General features: G+C 41.0%; 2 protein-coding genes and 2 long non-coding RNA genes across 4 annotated transcripts in view; 2 read left to right on the forward strand and 2 right to left on the reverse strand.

The window, feature by feature from the left end:
- Positions 1-20,610, reverse strand: part of LOC110016657 (uncharacterized) — a 310,438-nt gene that overhangs the window by 218,727 nt on the left and 71,101 nt on the right. The window lies entirely within an intron of this gene.
- On the forward strand, positions 310-8,096 carry LOC101159895 (uncharacterized). The gene is made up of 8 exons (XM_078937718.1): positions 310-2,716; positions 2,811-3,118; positions 3,206-3,300; positions 3,407-3,468; positions 3,548-3,640; positions 4,005-7,050; positions 7,356-7,569; positions 7,701-8,096. The coding sequence occupies exon 1, from the start codon at positions 472-474 to the stop codon at positions 1,396-1,398; it is 927 nt and encodes a 308-aa protein (XP_078793844.1). The 5' UTR covers positions 310-471; the 3' UTR covers positions 1,399-2,716; positions 2,811-3,118; positions 3,206-3,300; positions 3,407-3,468; positions 3,548-3,640; positions 4,005-7,050; positions 7,356-7,569; positions 7,701-8,096.
- Positions 8,137-11,129, reverse strand: LOC144988541 (uncharacterized). Its single transcript, XR_013652471.1, has 3 exons — positions 11,028-11,129; positions 9,822-9,954; positions 8,137-8,351 (listed from the first exon to the last, which is right to left on the reverse strand). It is a non-coding gene; the product is annotated as an uncharacterized LOC144988541 (long non-coding RNA).
- LOC111948777 (uncharacterized) lies at positions 9,914-14,082 on the forward strand. The gene is made up of 4 exons (XR_013652205.1): positions 9,914-11,345; positions 11,604-11,727; positions 11,938-12,020; positions 12,093-14,082. It is a non-coding gene; the product is annotated as an uncharacterized LOC111948777 (long non-coding RNA).

Here is a 20,610-nt window from a genome sequence, read left to right on the forward strand (position 1 = left end):
AAAATCCTAAACTCCTGAGGAACTGAAGAACATTTCTGCTCTGTTCTTCATTCTCCTTCACAAAGACTGAAATAAAGATTATTAATCAGAAATCTAAGAAAAAAAACCTCATCTCTGTAGTTGATGCAGAGCAGCAGTCCAGAAGAGAACAGTTCAGAGGATCTCTCTATTTTCTCTCTAACTTTCTCTCCAACAACTGAGCAAACACATTAGAGCTGAAGGCCTTGTGTGTTGGACAGGTTTTACTCTCCAACACAAAAGGTGTGTGTGGGGAGGGAGAGGGGAAGAATGTGGGGGGGTGGGGGGTGGAAGAGAGTAAAGGGAAGATTGACTTTTTTTATTTAACAGTCTCGTTCCAAGTATTACACCGTGGCCGTGAATGGCAATCTCTCATCAGCTGCTGGCTGGGATGGCGGACTGAGCAGACGTCTCTCGCTAAGCTCTCGCCTTTTGCCCCGATTTGCAAAGTAAATGTCAGAATTTGAAAAACTGAGAGAGAACGGTTTGACTGGAAAACAGTTGCACGTTGATTGTATCTTTGTTTTGGAAGAAACATCTTTGAGTTTATTCTTTGCTCAAATGGTGTCAAAGAAAACAAGTCCGAAGCAAACTACAATGCAGCCGTCGGCCATGTGCGAGCATGACTATTCCCAGATGGACGTTGCTTCCAACATGAAAAGAAAACCACCGCCTACTCCCACAAAATCTACAAGACCACCTTTGAAGGTAAAAGCGGGACAGGAGTCAACTTCCAGATCTGATGATGCTGTTTTGGCTGCAATTGAAAGGCTAACGTCCAAAATAGAAGACTTTGGAAGTCAGCTGCGTGAAAACACAATAATGGTGGCAAACATCTCCCGGCTCATTGAGATGAACCCGGCTGAAATAAAAGATTGTAAGACAAAGATCGCAACGATAGAAAGAGCAATCCCAAAGATTGTGAAGGAGAACCGAGAACTGAAGGAAAAAGTTGCAGATCTGGAAAGATACAAACGAGGATGGAACTTGAAAATTCATGGACTGAAAGAAAAAGATAAGGAGAGCATCAGGGAACATGTGGTCGGAATTTTGTCCAAAATCGCACCACAGTGGGCAGACGTGATGGACACGACGGTGGACACGGTTCATCGACTGGGGAGGAGGGAGGAAGGAAGACATCGCCAGGTGATCCTGCAGTTCGTCACGAGGCGCCATAGAGACGCTTTCTGGAAGATCACCAAGAACTGCCAGACCTGCAAAAACCTGGGGATCCGCTTCAAGGAGGACTTCAGTAAAGCAGACCGAGAAGCTCGAGCGGCCGTCTGGCCCAAGATGGAGCGGGCCCGAGCAGAAGGGAAGAACGTCTATTACAGGGGCCATGTGGGATACATCAATGGGACTAGAGTCACTGTGGAGTGAAATATTTACAAGGAGGTGACCTACTTATTTTGCGCTATTGAGTGCATAGTTTTTTTATTTTATTTATTTATTTTTACTTTAGTTATTCTAAGGTTAAACATTTAAGTCACTTTGTTTACATAATAGCACAGATCTAAGTCAAGTATTCTTTTTCTTTGTTTTACATTTTAACTTTTATTACCAATTTTTTTTCTAAGATTTGAAAGGTCTTAATCACTATGGTTCTTTAATTTGTAATAACAATTTATATTGTTTTCCAGTTAAACAATTTAGTAAAAATCATCCTCTAATGTCAAAATTCTTAGTTTCATATTTAGTAAATAGATAGGGGTGCAGTTAACCTCTAATTTAAGACACCAGCTTTTTAATCCTAAATTTTCTCTTTTTTGATTACGTGTTTGTCGTTGGTGGTGGTGGTTTTTTATTTGACCAAATACTAGGGGTATTAGGGATTTTGTCAAACGAAAATCAGTTTCTTTTTTACAAAAGCCAGAATGTTATTCAATACATTTCATAAAGAGAATAGTTTATATTCTAAATTTCTGAAATTAATTAATAATAAACCAAAATGTAATAAAACTGTCTATTTTCAATGAAGACTATATGCTAAATGTTGTATGACGATCCCTAGTATTGTAAACTACAATTTTAATGCTGTTTGTTATTTTTTTGTTTGTGTTTTATTCGTTTTTATTTCTTTGCTGTAGTTATGTGCATGTGTTTGTTTGGAGTTCAATTAAAACAAAAAAAAATCTCTCATCAGCTTCCTAGCTCTGTGCAGTGCACTAACACGTGACTACTCGCCTAGCATGCTGGGTACTCATGCATGCTGGGTAATGCAGTTCTATATAGCTAACATCGATACGCTACAAGTGATATTCATGTACTGTGCCAGTCGCGTGCAGTGATTTTGTGTGTTTGCCAGTCTGATAATTTATTGTCTTATTATAGGTGACAATGTACTGCCCATTTTGCGCATCTGCAGTGGTGTCCCAAGGAAGGACATTCTGTAGTTCATGTGGGAAAAATATCAGCTTCCTATACAGTGTTGATACAACTCAACAAGCCAGAACAACAAGTGAAGGTAATGCTCTAAACTTTGGTCCTCTTTTTTTTTTTTTAGCCTTAGGCTTTCCTTTCAAAGTTTTTTTTTTAATATTTATTTTTAGATGTGTGAGCATGTATTTATCTGAACTCTCCTTATAGCCGAAAGCAGTGGGACAGATGCTCTAGCTACGTTTCAGAATTTCCGATCCATCAAGGACATGGAAAGGCGATCTTGTTTCAAAAAAAAAACTTAAAACAAAAATATGTTAAGGTAATTTCTCTGTTCCAATGTAGGCTAGTTATTAATTATACATGTTTTTGTGGCAATCTTAATTTTTATATACCTACTTTATGTTTTCCTGTAGATATTAATTGGAATAATGACAAGGAAGGACAGCATTCTGAAACCAGTCCGAGGATCATGTCTACCCCTGGTAGTAGAGCCAGAATAATGCTAAACAACTCCAGAAAGCGGCAGAACAAAAAATGAGAAACTTTAACCAAAATTCAAATGGTGCTCCTTACACTCTGCTGTACCCCGATGGTACAGAGGTAAAAAATATACCTGGGACCCAAACATCCTTCTCGCTACAACTGTATAAGGAGGCAATAGGGAAGGTTTATCAAAGGATTACACTTTATCTTTGTACAGTTGAAGACTTTGTCGCTCAAAGTAAGTAATTTTGATATTATTCAAAAGCAGGTAGAGCTATCTTAAAGTAATGTGAATTTCCTGACATGAGTATGCATGTTTTTACAGCAGAGGAACATGTCACTTCTGACTCGAGTGACTCAGAGGTGATCGCTATCAGTGGAGTTACAGCACAGTCAAATGGAACGTACACATTACCAAGTGTAATGGATACCATTTCCTTCTTTCCTATTTGTCTGTCTGTTTTATCATGTGCATATGAATGTATATGCATACAAGCTTCCACTCACAGTCCAGTTTTTTATATAGGTGGCTTTTGACACAGAAGTTCCTGGAACATCGAAAGATGCAATGACAGCCACATGCTACAGGTGCTTTGTTGATACAATTTCAGATTATTTCATTTTAACACTTCATTGTAAAGATATGGTAATTTATGTTCATTTTCAGCACATACACAGAACTCTATGCACCAGTTGTAATAGAGGATGAGGAGGAGTCAGGCAGTGATGCAGAAAGCCTTAGCATTTCAGAAGATACAGAGTAAGAAAGCTATTCTGTTTTCTTTTCTTTTTTTTATATTTGGTTGAATGCTTGAACTTTTCATGATATTCCAGAATTTTTTGCCTCCATTGAAATACATAGGGAATCTTTGGTACAGAAACTTGTTGGTTTGATACCCGGCGCTCGCATTCTTTACAAAAATATCTTTTTATTGTGCTGTTTTCACTTCATTTATGGTCAACTTTTATATTTTCTTCATTAATTTTGTTTTATTATTTTTGGCTAATTATACCCTTTAAGTTTCCTTTTAATTCAGCAATGTGGCATTCAAACCTTAAGCTCCTTTTATTTATTAATGTGTCTTGTTGCTTGCCGCATTGCATAAATTGTTTGTGTCTTGTAGAATGGAACAACCATCAGCAGCCAACATAATTGCAAATCTGGCATCCCAGATTGATCACCGTGCCATCAACAGATTTAACATCTGTCTTTCGGACATTTGGGATGGAGCTGTCAGAGGGTGTAAGCGTGGAACCTTTTCTGAAAATAAGGATCTTAATGTAAAGTTCTCTGATGATGAAGGGAGGTTGGAAGAAGGTATCGATATGGGTGGCCTAAAAAGAGAATTTCTCTCCCTACTCATGAGAAGGCTAAACCAGAGACCCATTTTTGATGGACCTCCAGAAAGCAGATATCTTGTCTACAATTCAACAGGTACTGTTCAGATAATCCTGTCATGGTGCAGGGTGGCTCGAGAGCCGGTTGGACCCAGACGCAGAGGCGGAGGCATGAGGATCAGAGTCCAGAGGGTTTAATGAACAAAAAACAAACAAAAAGCGCTGCAGAGCAGGATGACAAAAACCAAACAAAAACTCACTGTGGCGAGGAACATGAAACGAGACAGCATGACATGAACACCAAGACAAGGATAATGGACCAACACAGGAGGAAGGCAGAGACAAGACTTATATACAGACAGGGCAGACAAGACACAGGTGGACACGATCAGGGCTGATGGGGAACAAAGGAAGTAAAACTCAAGAAACAAGACAAGACAGGAAACCTTTCAAAATAAAACAGGAAACAGAACTTAACCATGACAGAACAAGACAGAAAGCAAAAACCAATACAAAAGAAACTCAAACCATGACAAATCCATGTTTTAAAAAAATAAAATATTTTTTTAAAGAACTTTGCCAAAAAACACTGCAGTGTATGTATTTATTGAAGATTAAACACCAATTCTGAATTTCTATTAGCAGCTTCAAGAGGCAATGAGTACAGGTTGGCAGGGCAGATGATTTCTGTGTCTATCGTGCATGGTGGACCTGGACCGAATATCCTCTCAAAGGATCTGGGGCCTCATTTATAAACGTTGCGTACGCACAAAAGAAGGCGTACGCCACTCTCTACGCAATAAGTGATATTTATAAAAAGCAAACTTGACGGGAAAATGTGCGGTCCTTCACGCAAGCTCTGACCCAGGCGTACGCACAAAAACGGGTGAAATGAGAAACGGCGACACCGTCGGCAGATGGAAGAAACACATGAAAGTGAAAATGACAATACTGCCTCTCATACAGCCTACACCAACACCCGCTTGATTTTTTTTGTTTGTTTCACTGCTGATCGATCAAACGAAAATTACAACAGAAATTTAAATGAACACATATTTGCAGAAAGAAAAGTGAAATATGTTCTGGAATATTGGCATGTTGTGCAATTCATTCTTATAAATAATATAGTTAACAGAACGAAATAATGTACAAAACTGATATTCTTGTCAATGTGTCCGTCTGGCGGAGCAGATATAGGTGCAATTAGACGGACAGATGGATAGATAGAGAGAGATGCATTAATTGTCCACTGGGTAAAGTTGTTTTCATAGTAAAACATTTCTTCATAAGCTATGGAATTATGGTATTCATGCATATGCCTTTAGTTTGTTTTATTTTTGATAAAACAATGTATGGCGTATGTCTCAACCATTCAGAAAGCAACAAGAAATTGCATTTGCGCGGAACAATTTCCCATTTCCACGTCGATTATTACCGACATCTGTAGCTTGTCAGATGTAATTAAATGGAGGGAAATAAAATGCCCCATCACAATGCGTAATGACCCACAATGGCTGATCTTGCGCTCTTAGAAGATGTGGCAAATGGAAGAATTTGGAGTGAACGCATCTTTAGACAGCAACAAGACTTGCTGGAAAACGAGGACGAGTGGCTTATGAGCCGGTTCCGACTTCCTCGAGTCGTCGTGTTGGACCTCTGCGGGCTTTTGGGGGTGTGTCACCCGGTGCATCTGGCGCGTCGGTGTTCCCCCTGCGCCTCAGTCTCCACTCCACTTAAGGGATTCCCCAATTATTGCCGCCAGTCTCTCATCAACAGGGGTCAGCTCCAGTGCCCCCCCGTGGCAGACACACTCTGGCGATGCAGCGCCAGACGTTTTTTTTGCCTCGACTTTGATGTCCGACCATTTCTTTTTTACTTCGGTCACGGCCCGAGGTTGTGAGGCTACAGCATTTGGCGTCTGCCACCGTTTGCCACTCAAGAGCCTTTTAGGCATTAGTAATGCCCACACTGTGCCCTCCAAACAACATTTTTTTCTTCTTTTCCTCCTCGCCAACGATAACTTCTACTTCACATTGAGTGAAGTTACGTTTTTTTTTTCATTTCTTCTCTGTGTTTGCCATGGTTTCGCAATCAATGAATATTAATTTGTGGGCGTTTCACGGACTATTTATGGGCAACTATAGGCGTGTCATGAAGCTGCAAAAGCTGCGCTGCATTTAGAATCGGTTGTGATTTATTGAGGGAAAGATGCGTAGGATGTGCGTGCGCACGGTTTTATAAATCTGAATATTTCTGTGCGTACGCACGTCCTATGTTTCATCCGTACGCCACTTCTGACGCAAATCCTACGCAAAGTTTTATAAATGAGGCCCCTGGTCAGCTACATGTCAGGGCAGTCCAGCTTCAACTCATCTGTAGAAGACATCAAAGATGAAGTTATAGGGACAGTGCTGCAAGAGGTACAAGGGTCACTGATGTTGGTAAAGGCAGATCTGAGGAAGCTCTTAAAGGTCGATATGTGAGGATTAATGGCGGACGAAGTGTGCATGATCAGAAATTAACCCACGCCGAGGAAGCCTGATGTTCGTGTCGGATGGTTGCTTCCGCGAAGTGTGTTAATTTCTGATCATGCACACTTCGTCTGAAATTAACTTGCATAACTTTTTAAACAGTTGAAATGAGAATTGTCATTTTTCAGATACTGAATGCATCCTCGCTGGAAAGCCTGCAAGACCTAATGCTAAGGCACAGCACAATGCTGCAGACGGCAGGGTGCTTTAAAAGCGTAGCATCAGTACAGGAAAAGCACTCAGTTGTGAGGGAGTACCTCAGGTGGTACATAATTGAACGGAACCACAGTGCAATTGAAAGGTAGCTTGGATTTTTACTTTCCTATTTGTAAGGGAACATCTATCAAAACTTTTGAAAAAAGTGCTAGTTTCTATCCATATGTGAAGTCATTCTATTTAGTTTTATGTGTGTTTATAACTGGGAAAGGCCAATGACTTAATCTATTTGGGATTTGAACTTTGGTATAAGATATAGTGGGAAACCTTAATGCTGATATTTTAATTATTTGTTACACATTAGACAGAAAACATTTGAATGCTCACTCATTACCTTATCAGATAATCCTACATTTAACCTTTACTATGTGACCCGTTTTTGTATTCCAGATTCAAAGATGGTCTTAATTGCTTGGACTTTTTAACAGCACTGCAGCAGCACCCTGCGGTCATGGCCCCTCTTCTCTGCCATGTGGATAAACGGCTATCTGCTTTGGAAATTGAAAATCTGTTCAAACCAGACCTCAGTGAAGCTGGAACCAACAAGAGGAACCAGGAGGAAAGAACATCAGCTTCTGGGCAGACTACCTTCTGGATTGTGAAGGTTAGTTTTCTCTCGAAATGTAAAAATCTTATTTCTACAAATTTGGAAGCAAAATTTATGTCATTAATTCTTTTTACTTTGAGAAAGTGACAGCGTTATAACGCTGGAAGACATCTTCATGTTTGCTACAGGAGTGTCTGGCATCCCTCCTGCTGGCCTGGAACCTCTGCCAAAACTTCAATTCCTTGAAAGCTCAAAGTTTCCCATGGCAAACACGTGTCAACATTTTAAAGCTCCCTCTCCTGGAAAACTACAACACGTTAAAAGAAAATATGACTTTTGGGATCAGGAACTCTCCCGGATTTGGATGCATTTAATCATAAACCATCAACCTAGGCCTGCACAATATACCGCAAATTAATCGTTATCGCAAAATCCAGCTCTGCAATATGCATATCGCAAAAGACGGCAAATATCGCAATAAATCGTAAACCTTAAACCTTGGAGGAAAATTTCAAGTACAGACAACCTTTTGCTGTAATCACACCATATATTTTTTGTTCAAATAAATAATTACTTCAAATAAATCAGTTGACTTTGTCATAGTGATATTCAACACTTACCTGTGAGGCACATGGTACATTGTCTCTGGTTTGCCAGATGGGCACTGGGACTGACGAACAGGGCGAATGGTATAAGTGTTCCAGAACGGCTTATGTTCGTCCAGTTCTTTCTGCAGGACATCCAGGAAGCAGAATCTGACTAAACAGGTGTGCAGATTGCTGCCATTGAAGAGATGTCGCTCACTCAAGTCACCAAAGAGATCCATCCAGAACTTACTCCTAATTAAGAGTACACATCTTATTAACATCACAATAGCCTTTTAAAACGGTGTCTCATTTAAAGAGGTGCTGCAGAAAGAGTGTTTAAATCTTGTGCCCTACTTAAAAAAATCTAATTGTTGTGTAATGGGACAATTGTGTTTACATCCAGTCTTCCACAGAGGCACAGTGTATTTAATTTAACTTATCATTAAGCAAAAATGAATCATACTCAAAAAGTTTTTTTGAGAATCCTAGATTTCCTTGATTCAGGTCCAAATGTCTATATAATTATGTTCCAACAATGAACGAGTAGTGGCGTTAAGAGAAGATGGTCAATGTTTTTAAACCTCAAAAAAGTTTTAAAAAAAAAATACAAGATGTCGGCTCAAATAAAGACAACATAAGTAATTGGGGATAGGGGAGTAGAACCTTTGCTTTCAGAAATAGGACCACCAGCTTTCAATGCGTTGGTTGGATGTAGACGTTCCATACACGTGGCTTTTGGCTCCTGCAAATTCATCTCCATGCTCAGATCTCAGGCAACAGTAAGGGGCAGCCATCAGACCATTTTCTGTGCCACAGTCAGTGCGGAGGCGCTTAGGAATAACACCAAACTCAGCTGCACACTGTATGTACATTTATACAATGATTTTGGGATCATTGTTGGACCTTCCACATTTGAGCCACATAACTTTTCTGGAGAAGCCATCAATACACCCAGTTATTGCTATTCCAAAAGGTTTAAGTTTATCGTAGCCATCAACGTGCCAGACTTCATTAGGTCCCATTGATCGATAAACTCTTCGAACAAATCTGCGCTTAGATCGGTTTTCCACTCGGATCGGACCAATTTCTGCCATTAGGCGCATGACATCATCTCTTCTGACTACAAAACCGTATTTCTGCTTAAGAGTCTGCCACATTGCTCTGTAGCCAAAAAGCTGGCCTGATCCCTTCAGTTCATCTGTAATTGCTGCCTGTACAATTGAAAGTGGAGTGTAGTTAATCTTCCTGGTAAGGCCAGCATCTTGTAATCTTCTCTTTAGGCTGCTAAGACTCAATGAAATGCTGTGCTTGGTGGCTAGAAAGTCCACTATTACTTCATAACTGTGGCCCTCAGTAATATACTTGACAATAAGTTCTTCCACCATTGTAGTGTCAGGGCCTGAGGAGAAGAATTGAGAACACAGAGAACAACATCTACTGGATTTATGCTAGTGGTTTTAAATTACCACCTAAGGTGAATAAAAAGTGTAAAAAACAGTTTATAATCTATGTGGAAGTTCTTACTTGACCGTGTTATTAGATGTAAACAAATAAAGTTAATAAGTTAACTCTAGCACCATGCAAGAACTATTGACTCTTTGTCATTTGGGTGATATAATAACTCAATAAAATTTCCATTCTATACCTATGTAGTAAATGCATATATGGTAAGCTTAGTAGGTAAATCTTTTTAAAAAAGAGCACCAAAGTTTAGAGCATTACCTTCACTTGTTGTTCTGGCTTGTTGAGTTGTATCAACACTGTATATGAAGCTGATATTTTTCCCACATGAACTACAGAATGTCCTTCCTTGGGACACCACTGCAGATGCGCAAAATGGGCAGTACATTGTCACCTATAATAAGACAATAAATTATCAGACTGGCAAACACACAAAATCACTGCACGCGACTGGCACAGTACATGAATATCACTTGTAGCGTATCGATGTTAGCTATATAGAACTGCATTACCCAGCATGCATGAGTACCCAGCATGCTAGGCGAGTAGTCACGTGTTAGTGCACTGCACAGAGCTAGGAAGCTGATGAGAGATTGCCAGGAAGAAAAATAGTCGTCATTTCCATTGTGCTGAGGAGGTTAATACTGATATGCTGCGGTTAATGCCGTCGTGCTGTTGTTAATTTCGTTGTGCTTTGGGTAATGCCGTTATGCTTCGGGTAATATCGTTGTGCTTCGGGTAATGCCGTTGCGTTGCCTTTTGTGTATGTAGTGCGAGCCCTGTCGGCCACCGTAACAACTGTCTGAAAACTACGGGTTATTTTTGAGCTGACAAAACAAAACAAAAAAGATTTATCTTAACTGAAGCAAATAATTAAGTTAGATCAAAGTAAAAAAAAGTTTCTATTTCCAACATCCATATGTGGTCTTATCACCCTCTCACGATGGAAGTATTATCTGAGCTTTTTCATCCACTAAATCATCTTCAAATGGACACTCCATGCTGCTTCACCTCTCCCAAAACAAACTAACCTTCAACTAAACCTGCTCCGGACCAGGTTACGTTCAGAGCATATGTTACACGGTTCAAAATGATGGGCCAACTCACTCTCTGTGCAACATGTTTAATTTTGAAAAAAAAAAAACCCGCAAAATATACAAAATCACAGTCAAAAAGAGCGCACTTCGTCATATATTCTGCTGACTCACCAATTCCTGACTTGGCTTCTTCTGCTGGTCAGCTACTGACGTATACGCATAACTCTGCACGATTAACACATACAACACAACTTCTGCACTGTTTCATACAGATTACATAACTTTTAAGAGTAAACAAAAATTCCAAAATGCATTTCACTCCATTGGCAGACACTTAAACTCCTAACATAAGAACTTGCGTTTTTTTCCACACAACTAAAACGACCGTAAGCATATTACAAAATCTTGTGATAAATTCAAACTCCTGTACCTGCTCAGTGACTGCATTAAACACTGGTATAACTCCGCATATGCGTTAGTAGTGATGGGACGAGCGACACTGGTGCATCAGCACAGTGCCGAGAGCTCAAGAGGGAAACCTCGTATCGGTGCGTGTATTGCTTTAAGAAAGAATCACGTGACCGATACAGGAACTGTATCGTTTGGATGTGCCGCGCCAAAGTGTGTTTATCAGGAAAACTGTATCAACATGTCGTGGGTTTGTCGGATGGAGTTTTGCTTGATCAATGATCGTCCTAGGAAGTTTTCCCCGGTGTGGAATAATTTTGATCTTGTGACGCCAAACAAGGTAAATCTTTTTCTCCTTTATATACTATTTTTTAAGGTGGCGCATTGGATTCACTCACTTTATCAGTTTATCAAGTGAATGACCTGTGATACATATGATAGTCAGTTAAGAGCCTTACAGTTGCTTTATTCAGGTTATCATGTAATTATGAGATCCTGATCTCGTAATCATGAGATAGGCTGTCTATTTTTTTAATGCAATGTTCTGGTAAGAGGTTTGAATTGTTTTCAGATAAATTAACTTTTTATGTTATTGAAGGTGAAATGTCGGCTCTGCTCCACCGAGCTATCTTATATCAATAAGAGCACTTCATCAATGCTGAGGCATTATAGAGCTCGGCATGGCAATGAAGAATTGGCAACTACTCGTGAGAGTACCCCAGGTATGTTGAAATTCTCTCTAAAAATTGTGCTGAAAAAAACATGCATGCAAACAGGCTCAAGGCCTGGTATCGAACCTCCAACCCTCTTGCTGTGATGCGACAGTGCTAACCACTACACCACCATGTCGTCTTATGTCTATTTGATATTGTTTGTAAAAATTACAGTCCTTTTATTAAGCTTTTGACAAAATATTTCCTTTTGGCTTGCAGTTCCTAACAAGCAAGCAGTGGATAAGGCAGTGGTCAATATGATCATCAAAGACTGTCAGCCACTCAGCTTTGTTGAAAATGAGGTATTCAGGGAGCTCCTGTATCACCTGTTTATTATTATGTGATAATGAAGTAATGATTAACTATTTTTTTAGGGCACAATCTCTGGAAAACGTTAGATATGGAGGTTGCAGAGACCTAGAAGACGAGGAACGTAACAGCTGATTCCATTATTGAAGTCCAACGGTACCTGGCAGAAACAAACACACCCAGAAACCAAGATTCTTTGCAATATTGGAAATTGATGCAGGAAATATACCCACATCTTCATCAACTTGCACTTAAAACTCTCTGCTCACCATCATCGTCTGTTCCATGCAAAAGAGTATTTTCCAAGGCTGGGGAGCTGGTGTGTAAGAGGAGCAAAGAGACTCCAAAAACTTTTGTTCCTCAATAAAAATTCATGAACTAATCACTTTTTTGTCTTTTATTTCATATGATTTAACAGTCAAGTTGACAAATGTGCACATACTGGAGGAGCCACAGCACTGCTGTGTACAAGAAGGCCTGCAGCAGACTCTACTTCCTAAGGAAGCTGAGGTCTTTCAATGTGTGCAGCAAGATGCTGGGGATCTTCTACCAGTCTGTGGTAGCCAGCACCTTGTTCTCCTCCGTGGTCTGCTGGGGAAGCAGCATTGCAGTCAGTGACACCAACAGACTGAACAAGCTTATCAGGAAGGCGGGTTCTGTCATTGGCTGCAAACAGGACACATTTGAAACAGTGATAGAGAGGAGGTCACTGAACAGACTCCTTTCAATCATGGACAACCCAGAGTATCCTCTCCACCCTGTTCTGGACAAACAGCGGAGCTCCTTCTCTAGAAGGCTCAGACAGCTCCGCTCCAAAACTGCCCGGTACCAGAAACCCTTCCTGCCCAATACTATAACCCTGTTCAATAACTCACAATGCAGAAGATAACCTTTGCACATTTTTTTTGTCTTTTTCTTTCTTTTGCACATGTCTTTACCTGCACTGTTTTGTAAATAGCTCTTTAAATTATACCACATTTTCCTTGTTCTTGTTTTTTATTTATATAATACTTAGTCTTTTTTTCCTTGTCAGTTGTTATGGTAACAAACAAATTTCCCACGTTTGGGATCAATAAAGTATTTCTGATTCTGAGAAAAAGTTAAAGAAATTGTAACTCGGAATTTTTACTCTAATTTGCTATATTTTACATACCATCTCAGTTTTAGCATTTACACAAACAAGGAATTTCTTTACCTGCAATGATTTTATAACTACTGCAGGGGTCACTATTGGGTGACCAACACAGTATCAATACAGTGCCGACACAGTTTGTTTAGTGTGTCAATACACTCCTTGAGGTATCGTCCCATCACTATGCGTGAGCTTTAGCTTATCTTAGCCCTGGACCTGAGAACTTAATATGATCAACACTTTAAATTCTTCTTCACATGCCTGTTCCATAAATTCATAATTCTAGAACCAACTACCCTGGGCTGAATACTCTCATAACTCTCTAATCAACTCCACCGGTTGTTCACCTTTTCAGGCAGCGTACGGTTACCAACCACCCCACTTCCCGCACCAAGAACAGACAGCCACTGTATCGGGTCCTGCGGCATTTGTAAGGCGCTGTCGTCGAGTCTGGGACAATAACATCAGTTATTAAGAAACCAGGAGAGGCTTTCCACAGTCGCCAATCGCCGGAGGCGTGCCACTCCAGAGTACAAGGTGGGAGACAAGGTTTGGCTGTCATCCACAGATGACACAGGGGGTTCAAGAAAGCTGATGCCCCGCTACATCGGACCATACCCTATTGTCAAGATCATCAACCCTGTGGCAGTCAAGCTAGGCCTTCCCCGCACCCTCAGAGTCCACCCGGTATTTCATGTGTGCAAACTAAAGCCTGCTAAAGACTCCTCCCTTCAGCCTACTCCAGTGCCCCCTCCTGCACCTCGTATTGTGGATGGCGGTCCAGTTTACACGATCCGGGAGCTTCTTGCCTCCAGGAGAGTGGGTCGGGGTATCCAATATCTTGTGGACTTGGAGGGTTACGGCCCTGCTGATCGACAGTGGGTACCTGAACGTCACGTCCTGGATCCAGCTCTGATCGCTCGTTTCCAATTCAATTCAATTCAATTCAATTTTATTTGTATAGCCCAAAATCACAACAACAGTCGTCTCGATGGGCTTCGAAGTAAAACATGAAATCAAAAGGATCACGAATACAAAGAGTTCAATAGAAAAATACTAAAATGAACTAACAAACTGACTAAGCTATACTGGCATCCCTGCCCTTAGACCCCCCTTCGCGGTAAGGAAAAACTCCTAAAAAAACCGGATTCCGGAAAAAACGAAGAAACCTCAGGGGTGCCCACATGAAGGAGGGATCCTCCCCCAGGACGGACAGGCGATTTACCAGAACTCTTAGAGAAGAATTAATTTATCTAAATCTACAACTACATATATAAAAGTCCAGCAGATGAGCTTCATCCAGCCGTGGTTGTGGGGACAGTCAAAGGCGCGAGTCGTGCCGGAGACAGGAACCACAGCCAGGTGTAGGAGCAGGAGCAGAGAAGAGGTACTCGGTCAGGCACAGAGCAGAGACGAGCCAGAGATGAGCCAGAGGCAGGATCCACAGCCAGGTGTAGGAGCGGGAGCAAAGGCGAGGTAAACGGTCAGGAACTGGAGCACGGATGAGCCAACTGGAGTCTGGAAGCACTCCCACTCCCCAGGAGGGGAGAGGAAAAGAGGGACAATACATGAATCGCACTGCACCAAACAGAGGCATGGAGAACTAAATGATAAATTATGATCAAGAATAGAGGAGAGGAAGGGTAGAAGTAAAAAAGGAAAGAGGACAGAACCCCAGTGCACCATAGTTACCCCAGCTTCAACTTCTAGCAGCCTTTTAAAAGAAATAGTTATTATTAAGTTTAATTTAAACAAACTAACATTAAGTTAAATAATCTCTGAATACTAACTAGTCTGACAATAAGCCTGTCCAAAGAGGAATGTTTTCAGTCTAGCTTTGAATGTAGAAACTGAGTCGGCCTCTCTTACATGAGCTGGGAGTTTATTCCATAAGACAGGGGCTTGGTGGCTAAACGCTCTACCTCCAACCGTACTTTTACTAATTCTAGGAACCACAAGCAGTCCTGCATTTTGCGAGCGAAGTGTTCTTATTGGTTGGTAAGGGACTATGAGGTCCTTAATATAGGACGGGGCCATTCCATGTAAGGCCTTATAGGTTAACAGGAGGATCTTGGACTTAATTCTAGAATCAACTGGGAGCCAATGGAGCGAAACTAACACAGGAGTGATGTGATCTCTTCTGCTGGTTCCAGCTAACAATCTAGCAGCTGCGTTCTGAACAAGCTGGAGACTTCTTAAGGAACTCTTAGGACATGCTGCTAACAAGGAGTTACAGAAATCCAGCCTCGACGTAACAAATGCATGGATGAGTTTTTCAGCATCACTCTTAGAAAGTATATTTCTGATCTTAGCAATATTCCGCAGGTGAAAAAAGGCAGTTCTACACGCCTGAGATATGTGAGCCTTAAATGATAAATCCTGGTCAAGTAAAACCCCAAGGTTTCTAACTGTGGAATTGGGGGCTATACTTATACCATACAGGGAGACTATCTGAGCAGACAGAGCATCTCTGAGGTTTTTAGGACCAAGTATAATGACCTCAGTTTTTTCTGGGTTCAAGAGGAGGTAATTAATTGTCATCCAGGTCTTGATGTCACTGATGCAGGCATTCAGTTTCTCTATCTGGTCATTCTGGTCAGGCTTCATGGATAAATACAACTGCGTATCGTCGGCATAACAATGAAAATTAATGCTGTGTTTCCTGATTATGTTTCCTAGGGGTAACATATAAAGCGTAAACAGGATCGGTCCCAAGTCTTAGCCCTGTGGGACTCCATAGTTGACTCGAGTGCACTGAGAGGAATGGCCATTTACATTAACGAACTGATACCTATCAGACAGATAGGATTTAAACCACTGGAGAGCAGATCCTCTGATCCCTATGTCCTGCTCTAATCTATGGAGTAAAATACCGTGGTCGATAGTGTCAAAGGCAGCACTGAGGTCCAACAGGACCAGAATAGAAAGTAGTCCCTTTTCTGAGGCCAATAACAAGTCATTAGAGACTCTAACTAGTGCAGTTTCCGTACTGTGGTGAGGTCTAAACCCCGACTGAAAGTCTTCAAAGTGGCTGTTGTCCTGTAGGTGGCAGTAAAGCTGCTTAACTACAACTCTTTCTAGGATTTTAGAAATAAAGGGCAGGTTTGATATCGGTCTATAGTTGGCCAAGATGCTAGGATCCAAACTGGGCTTTTTCAGAAGAGGTTTAACAACTGCATATTTAAAAGACTGTGGCACGTAACCCGTTTCCAGAGAGGTATTTATCATTGTTAATATGGGATCATTAATTAGGGGAAAAGTTTCTTTAAAAAGTCTAGTGGGAATTGGGTCTAACGGACACGTTGAGGATTTGGAGGACTTAATAATTGATGTTATTTCCGCTTGATCCACAGCAGTGAAGCAGTCTAATGTTACAGAGGTTTCTATGGATGCCTCCATTTCTACCGCTTCAGCCTGTTCTGGGCTGATAGTAGGAATAACTTGATTTAACTTATGTCTAATATTTGAGATTTTACTATCGAAAAATGTAAGAAAATCATCAGAGCTGAGAGAAACAGGAACATGTGGTTCTACTGAGCTCTGACTGCGAGTTAATTTAGCTATAGTGCTAAAAAGAAATCTTGGATTGTTTCCATTCTCTGATATTAAGGTTGAATAGTACTGGCTTCTAGCTCTACGCAGAGCTTTTTTATAATTTAATAGGCTATGTTTCCAGATATCCAGAGACTGCTCTGAACCGGAGCGGCGCCATTCTCTTTCCAACTTACGGGTTTCTCGTTTAAGAGAACGAGTTTCAGCGTTAAACCACGGTGCTACTCGGTTTTGTCTAACGAACTTAGGTTTCAAGGGGGCAACAACATCGAGTGTACTCCTGAGGGCTTGTAAGGCATCATTAACAAAGTGGTCATTTATACTAGGACTGATACTATGGGAGCTGGTCTCAGAGTATTTTCTCAGAATATCACTAAGTACTGGCTGAACTGTGTGTTTAAACTCAGACACAGAAAGGTCAGTTAAGGTTCTTATAAGTTGTTTCTTATTCACTGGGGCAGAAGGATGTTCCAGTGTAAGCTGGAAGGTAATCATAAAGTGATCAGAAATGATGGGGTTAAGAGGAAGGACACTCAGCTGGCTGATCTCTATACCATGGGTTAGAACAAGGTCCAGGGTGTGCTTATGACAGTGAGTGGGTTCATTCACACTTTGGGTGAAACCAACATCATCTAATAAAGCTGCAAAAGCCGTTCCTAGGCAGTCACTGGGGTCATCAACATGAATATTAAAATCCCCTAATATTATAATTTGATCAGAATCTAAGACAATAGTCGATAGGAAGTCGGAAAACTCAGTTAAAAATTCTGAATATGGGCCGGGGGGGCGATAAATAATTATGAGTAAAACAGGTTTTCGAGTTTTCCTGTTTGGGTGACTTAAAGACAATATGATGCTTTCAAATGAATTATAAGCATTTTTAACTTTAGGGCTGAGAAGTAAGCTAGACTGTGATATTACTGCCAAACCACCTCCTTTACCTGAAATCCTGGATTTCTGATAGTTAGCATAAGTGGGGGGGGGTTGCTTCATTCAATCTAACATAATCATCCTGTTGGAGCCAAGTTTCTGTTAAGGCTAAAAGACTAAGATTGTTATCAATGATTAACTCGTTGACTAAGAGGGACTTGGAGGAAATGGATCGAATGTTTAATAAACCGCATTTAATGACATCATCAGCCCATGACGCGCTCCTTTCATTTGTCTTTCAGCACATAAGCTAAAGCTAGGACCTGCTTGACTTTCCCTGCATGGGTTTTGCACCGGCACTAACCCTAAGGGAGGCTCAGAGGAGCGTTTTACACTGCTGCTCTGCGCCCGGGTCTCGTCTCTGGATTGTCAGGTTCCACAGGGCCCACCCTGAGCAGCCTCGTCGGGGTCCGTCTGGGAGCCGGACTTTGTGAGGGGGGTTATGTCATGGTTACGGCTGGGCTGCTGCCTACCCCCTCCCTCCTCCTCCTGTGCAATTACCTGGATCTCAGCTGTTGTCTATTTGTAATTTGTGTATTTAGGTTCCTGTCCCTGTGGTTTCTGTGTCGCAGTGACCTGTTTGTTCAGTTCTCTGATGATTGTTTCCTCGAGTTTTCGAGTAAATCTTTGACTACACTACAGTTGGTTTCGAGTCCTTCCTGCGTTTGGGTTTTTCGGTTACGAGCCGTAACAGGGGCCTCATTTATAAACGTTGCGTACGCACAAAAGAAGGCGTACGCCACTCTCTATGCAATAATTGGTATTTATAAAAAGCAAACTTGACGGGAAAATGTGCGGTCCTTCACGCAAGCTCTGACCCAGGCGTACGCACAAAAATGGGTGAAATGAAAAAGGCGACACCATCGGCAGATGGAAGAAAGACGTGAAAATGAAAATGACAATACTGCCTCTCATAAATAACATGAAGACTTCACAAAGCAAGTCTTACAATTAACAGCCTACACCAACACCTGTTTGATCGATCAGCAGTGAAACAAACAAAAAAATAATCAAGCGAAAATTACAACAGAAATTCAAATGAACACATATTTGCAAAAAGAAAAGTGAAATATGTTCTGCAATATTGGCATGTTGTGCAATTCATCCTCATAAATAATATAGTTATTGCTGTGCTGGCCCCGACCCTGAACCCCATCCCCACGCATTTAAGCCAAATGCTGTGATGCGTCGCTTGTAAAGAACAACAAAAGGTGTGGAAAATATAATTTATTTAATAATTCCCTCATCATGCAGTTTATTTCAGTCAGTCTTGATTTCGCCCAACTCCTTGGCCAACTCTCTGATTGAACTACTGACTTCCCTCTGCATTTCAAGGACTGCATCGATGAGGACACGTCCACTGCTGGAGGGTTGAGAGCCGCGTGCCGTGGAGACGCTGGGTCCAGACGGCTGCTCAGCTGCAGCATCGTAACCACTGGCCCCGCTGGAACACCCAGCAACTAAAATAAAATTGTTCTATATTAATAAACTGTAATTGTGTAGCCTGCATACATGTGACTTGACTGCATTCATTTTAATTATTTCTCTTACCTGTGTCACCCGGTGCATCTGACGCGTCGGCGTCCCCCTGCCACCGTTTGCCGCTCACGTGCCTTTTTGCCATTAGTAATGCCCACACTGTGTCCTCCAAACAACATTCTTCTCTTCTTTTCCACCTCGCCAACGATAACTTCTACTTCACATTGAGTGAAGTTACGTTTGATTTCCTCTCGGTGTTTGCCATGGTTTCCCAATCAATGAATATTCATTTGTGGGGGTTTCACGGACTATTTATGGGCAACTATGGGCGTGTCATGAAGCCGCAAAAGCTGCGCTACATTTAGAATTGGTTGTGATTTATTAAGGGAAAGATGCGTAGGATGTGCGTGCGCACGGTTTTATAAATCCGAATATTTCTGTGCGTACGCACGTCCTATGTTTCATCTGTACGCCACTTCTGATGCAAATCCTACGCAAAGTTTTATAAATGAGGCCCCTGGAGTCTCCGCTCTCAACAACTGAGGCTTGTAACTCCTTCAAAATAGTATTAGGGCTCTTGGTGGCTTCTCTCACACATTCAAAAAAGGGCCATATTCCTTCCACTTCTTGATTGATGTCACTGAACTCCGGGGCATGTTCAATACCTTGGATAATTTTGTGTATCCATCCCTGACTTGTACCTTTTCAACAAGCCTTTCTCTGAGTTGCTTGAAGTGTTCCTCTGCCTTCGTGGTGAAATAGTAGCCTGGAATACTGCTCCCCCAGTATCTGGACCCTTTATAGGCTGGTGTTTTATAATTCAGTCACTTGGGACCCACCCACACCACTCAGGTGATCTTTATTTGACCAAATGTGAGACTATTGGCACTAATTCGATGGACTTCTATTGAATTAGACCATTACATTTAAAATGGGGTCTAATAATTAACAATTATAATTCATATCATACTTTTTGTTTCATTGACATTACTTTGTAGAAATCTGTTTTCACATTGACATTGAAGATTTTTTCTAATAAATTTCTGAGAGAGAAAAGACAAATTTTATTGACCATGAGTGATTTATGAAAGCAGCAAAAGGGACAAACATCCAAGGGGGTTGGTTTGCACAATAAATCTCAAATTAATTGTTATTGCAAGATCAAGCTGTGAAATATGTATATCCCAAAAGACAATGAAAATTGCAAAAACTGGTTACCTTAAATGTGCTAAGACAATCTTATGGCAGCTTGACGTATTTAACAAATCAAATAAATCCCTTTATGCATTTAACCAATCAGATGGATACCTTCCGTTTTTTGACCAATCAGATGGAGCTCTTTTATTTTAGATGTTCATCTCCTATGTAGACTAGGGTCATTTGAAGTATATTTATTAAACTGTTGCAATGCAATGGGAATAATGTTTTTGGTTGTTTTCCTATTTGTTTATATACCACAAGTTATATCTTTATTGCAATATTAATCACTA

The sequence above is a fragment of the Oryzias latipes genome, chromosome 2 (assembly GCF_053564925.1).
Source record: "Oryzias latipes strain Hd-rR chromosome 2, Olatipes_Hd-rR_3.1".
Lineage (NCBI taxonomy): Eukaryota > Metazoa > Chordata > Actinopteri > Beloniformes > Adrianichthyidae > Oryzias > Oryzias latipes.

Coding starts and splice junctions, on each gene's coding strand:
- LOC101159895 (XM_078937718.1), top strand. CDS start 472: ATGTCAGAATTTGAAAAACTGAGAGAGAACGGTTTGACTGGAAAACAG.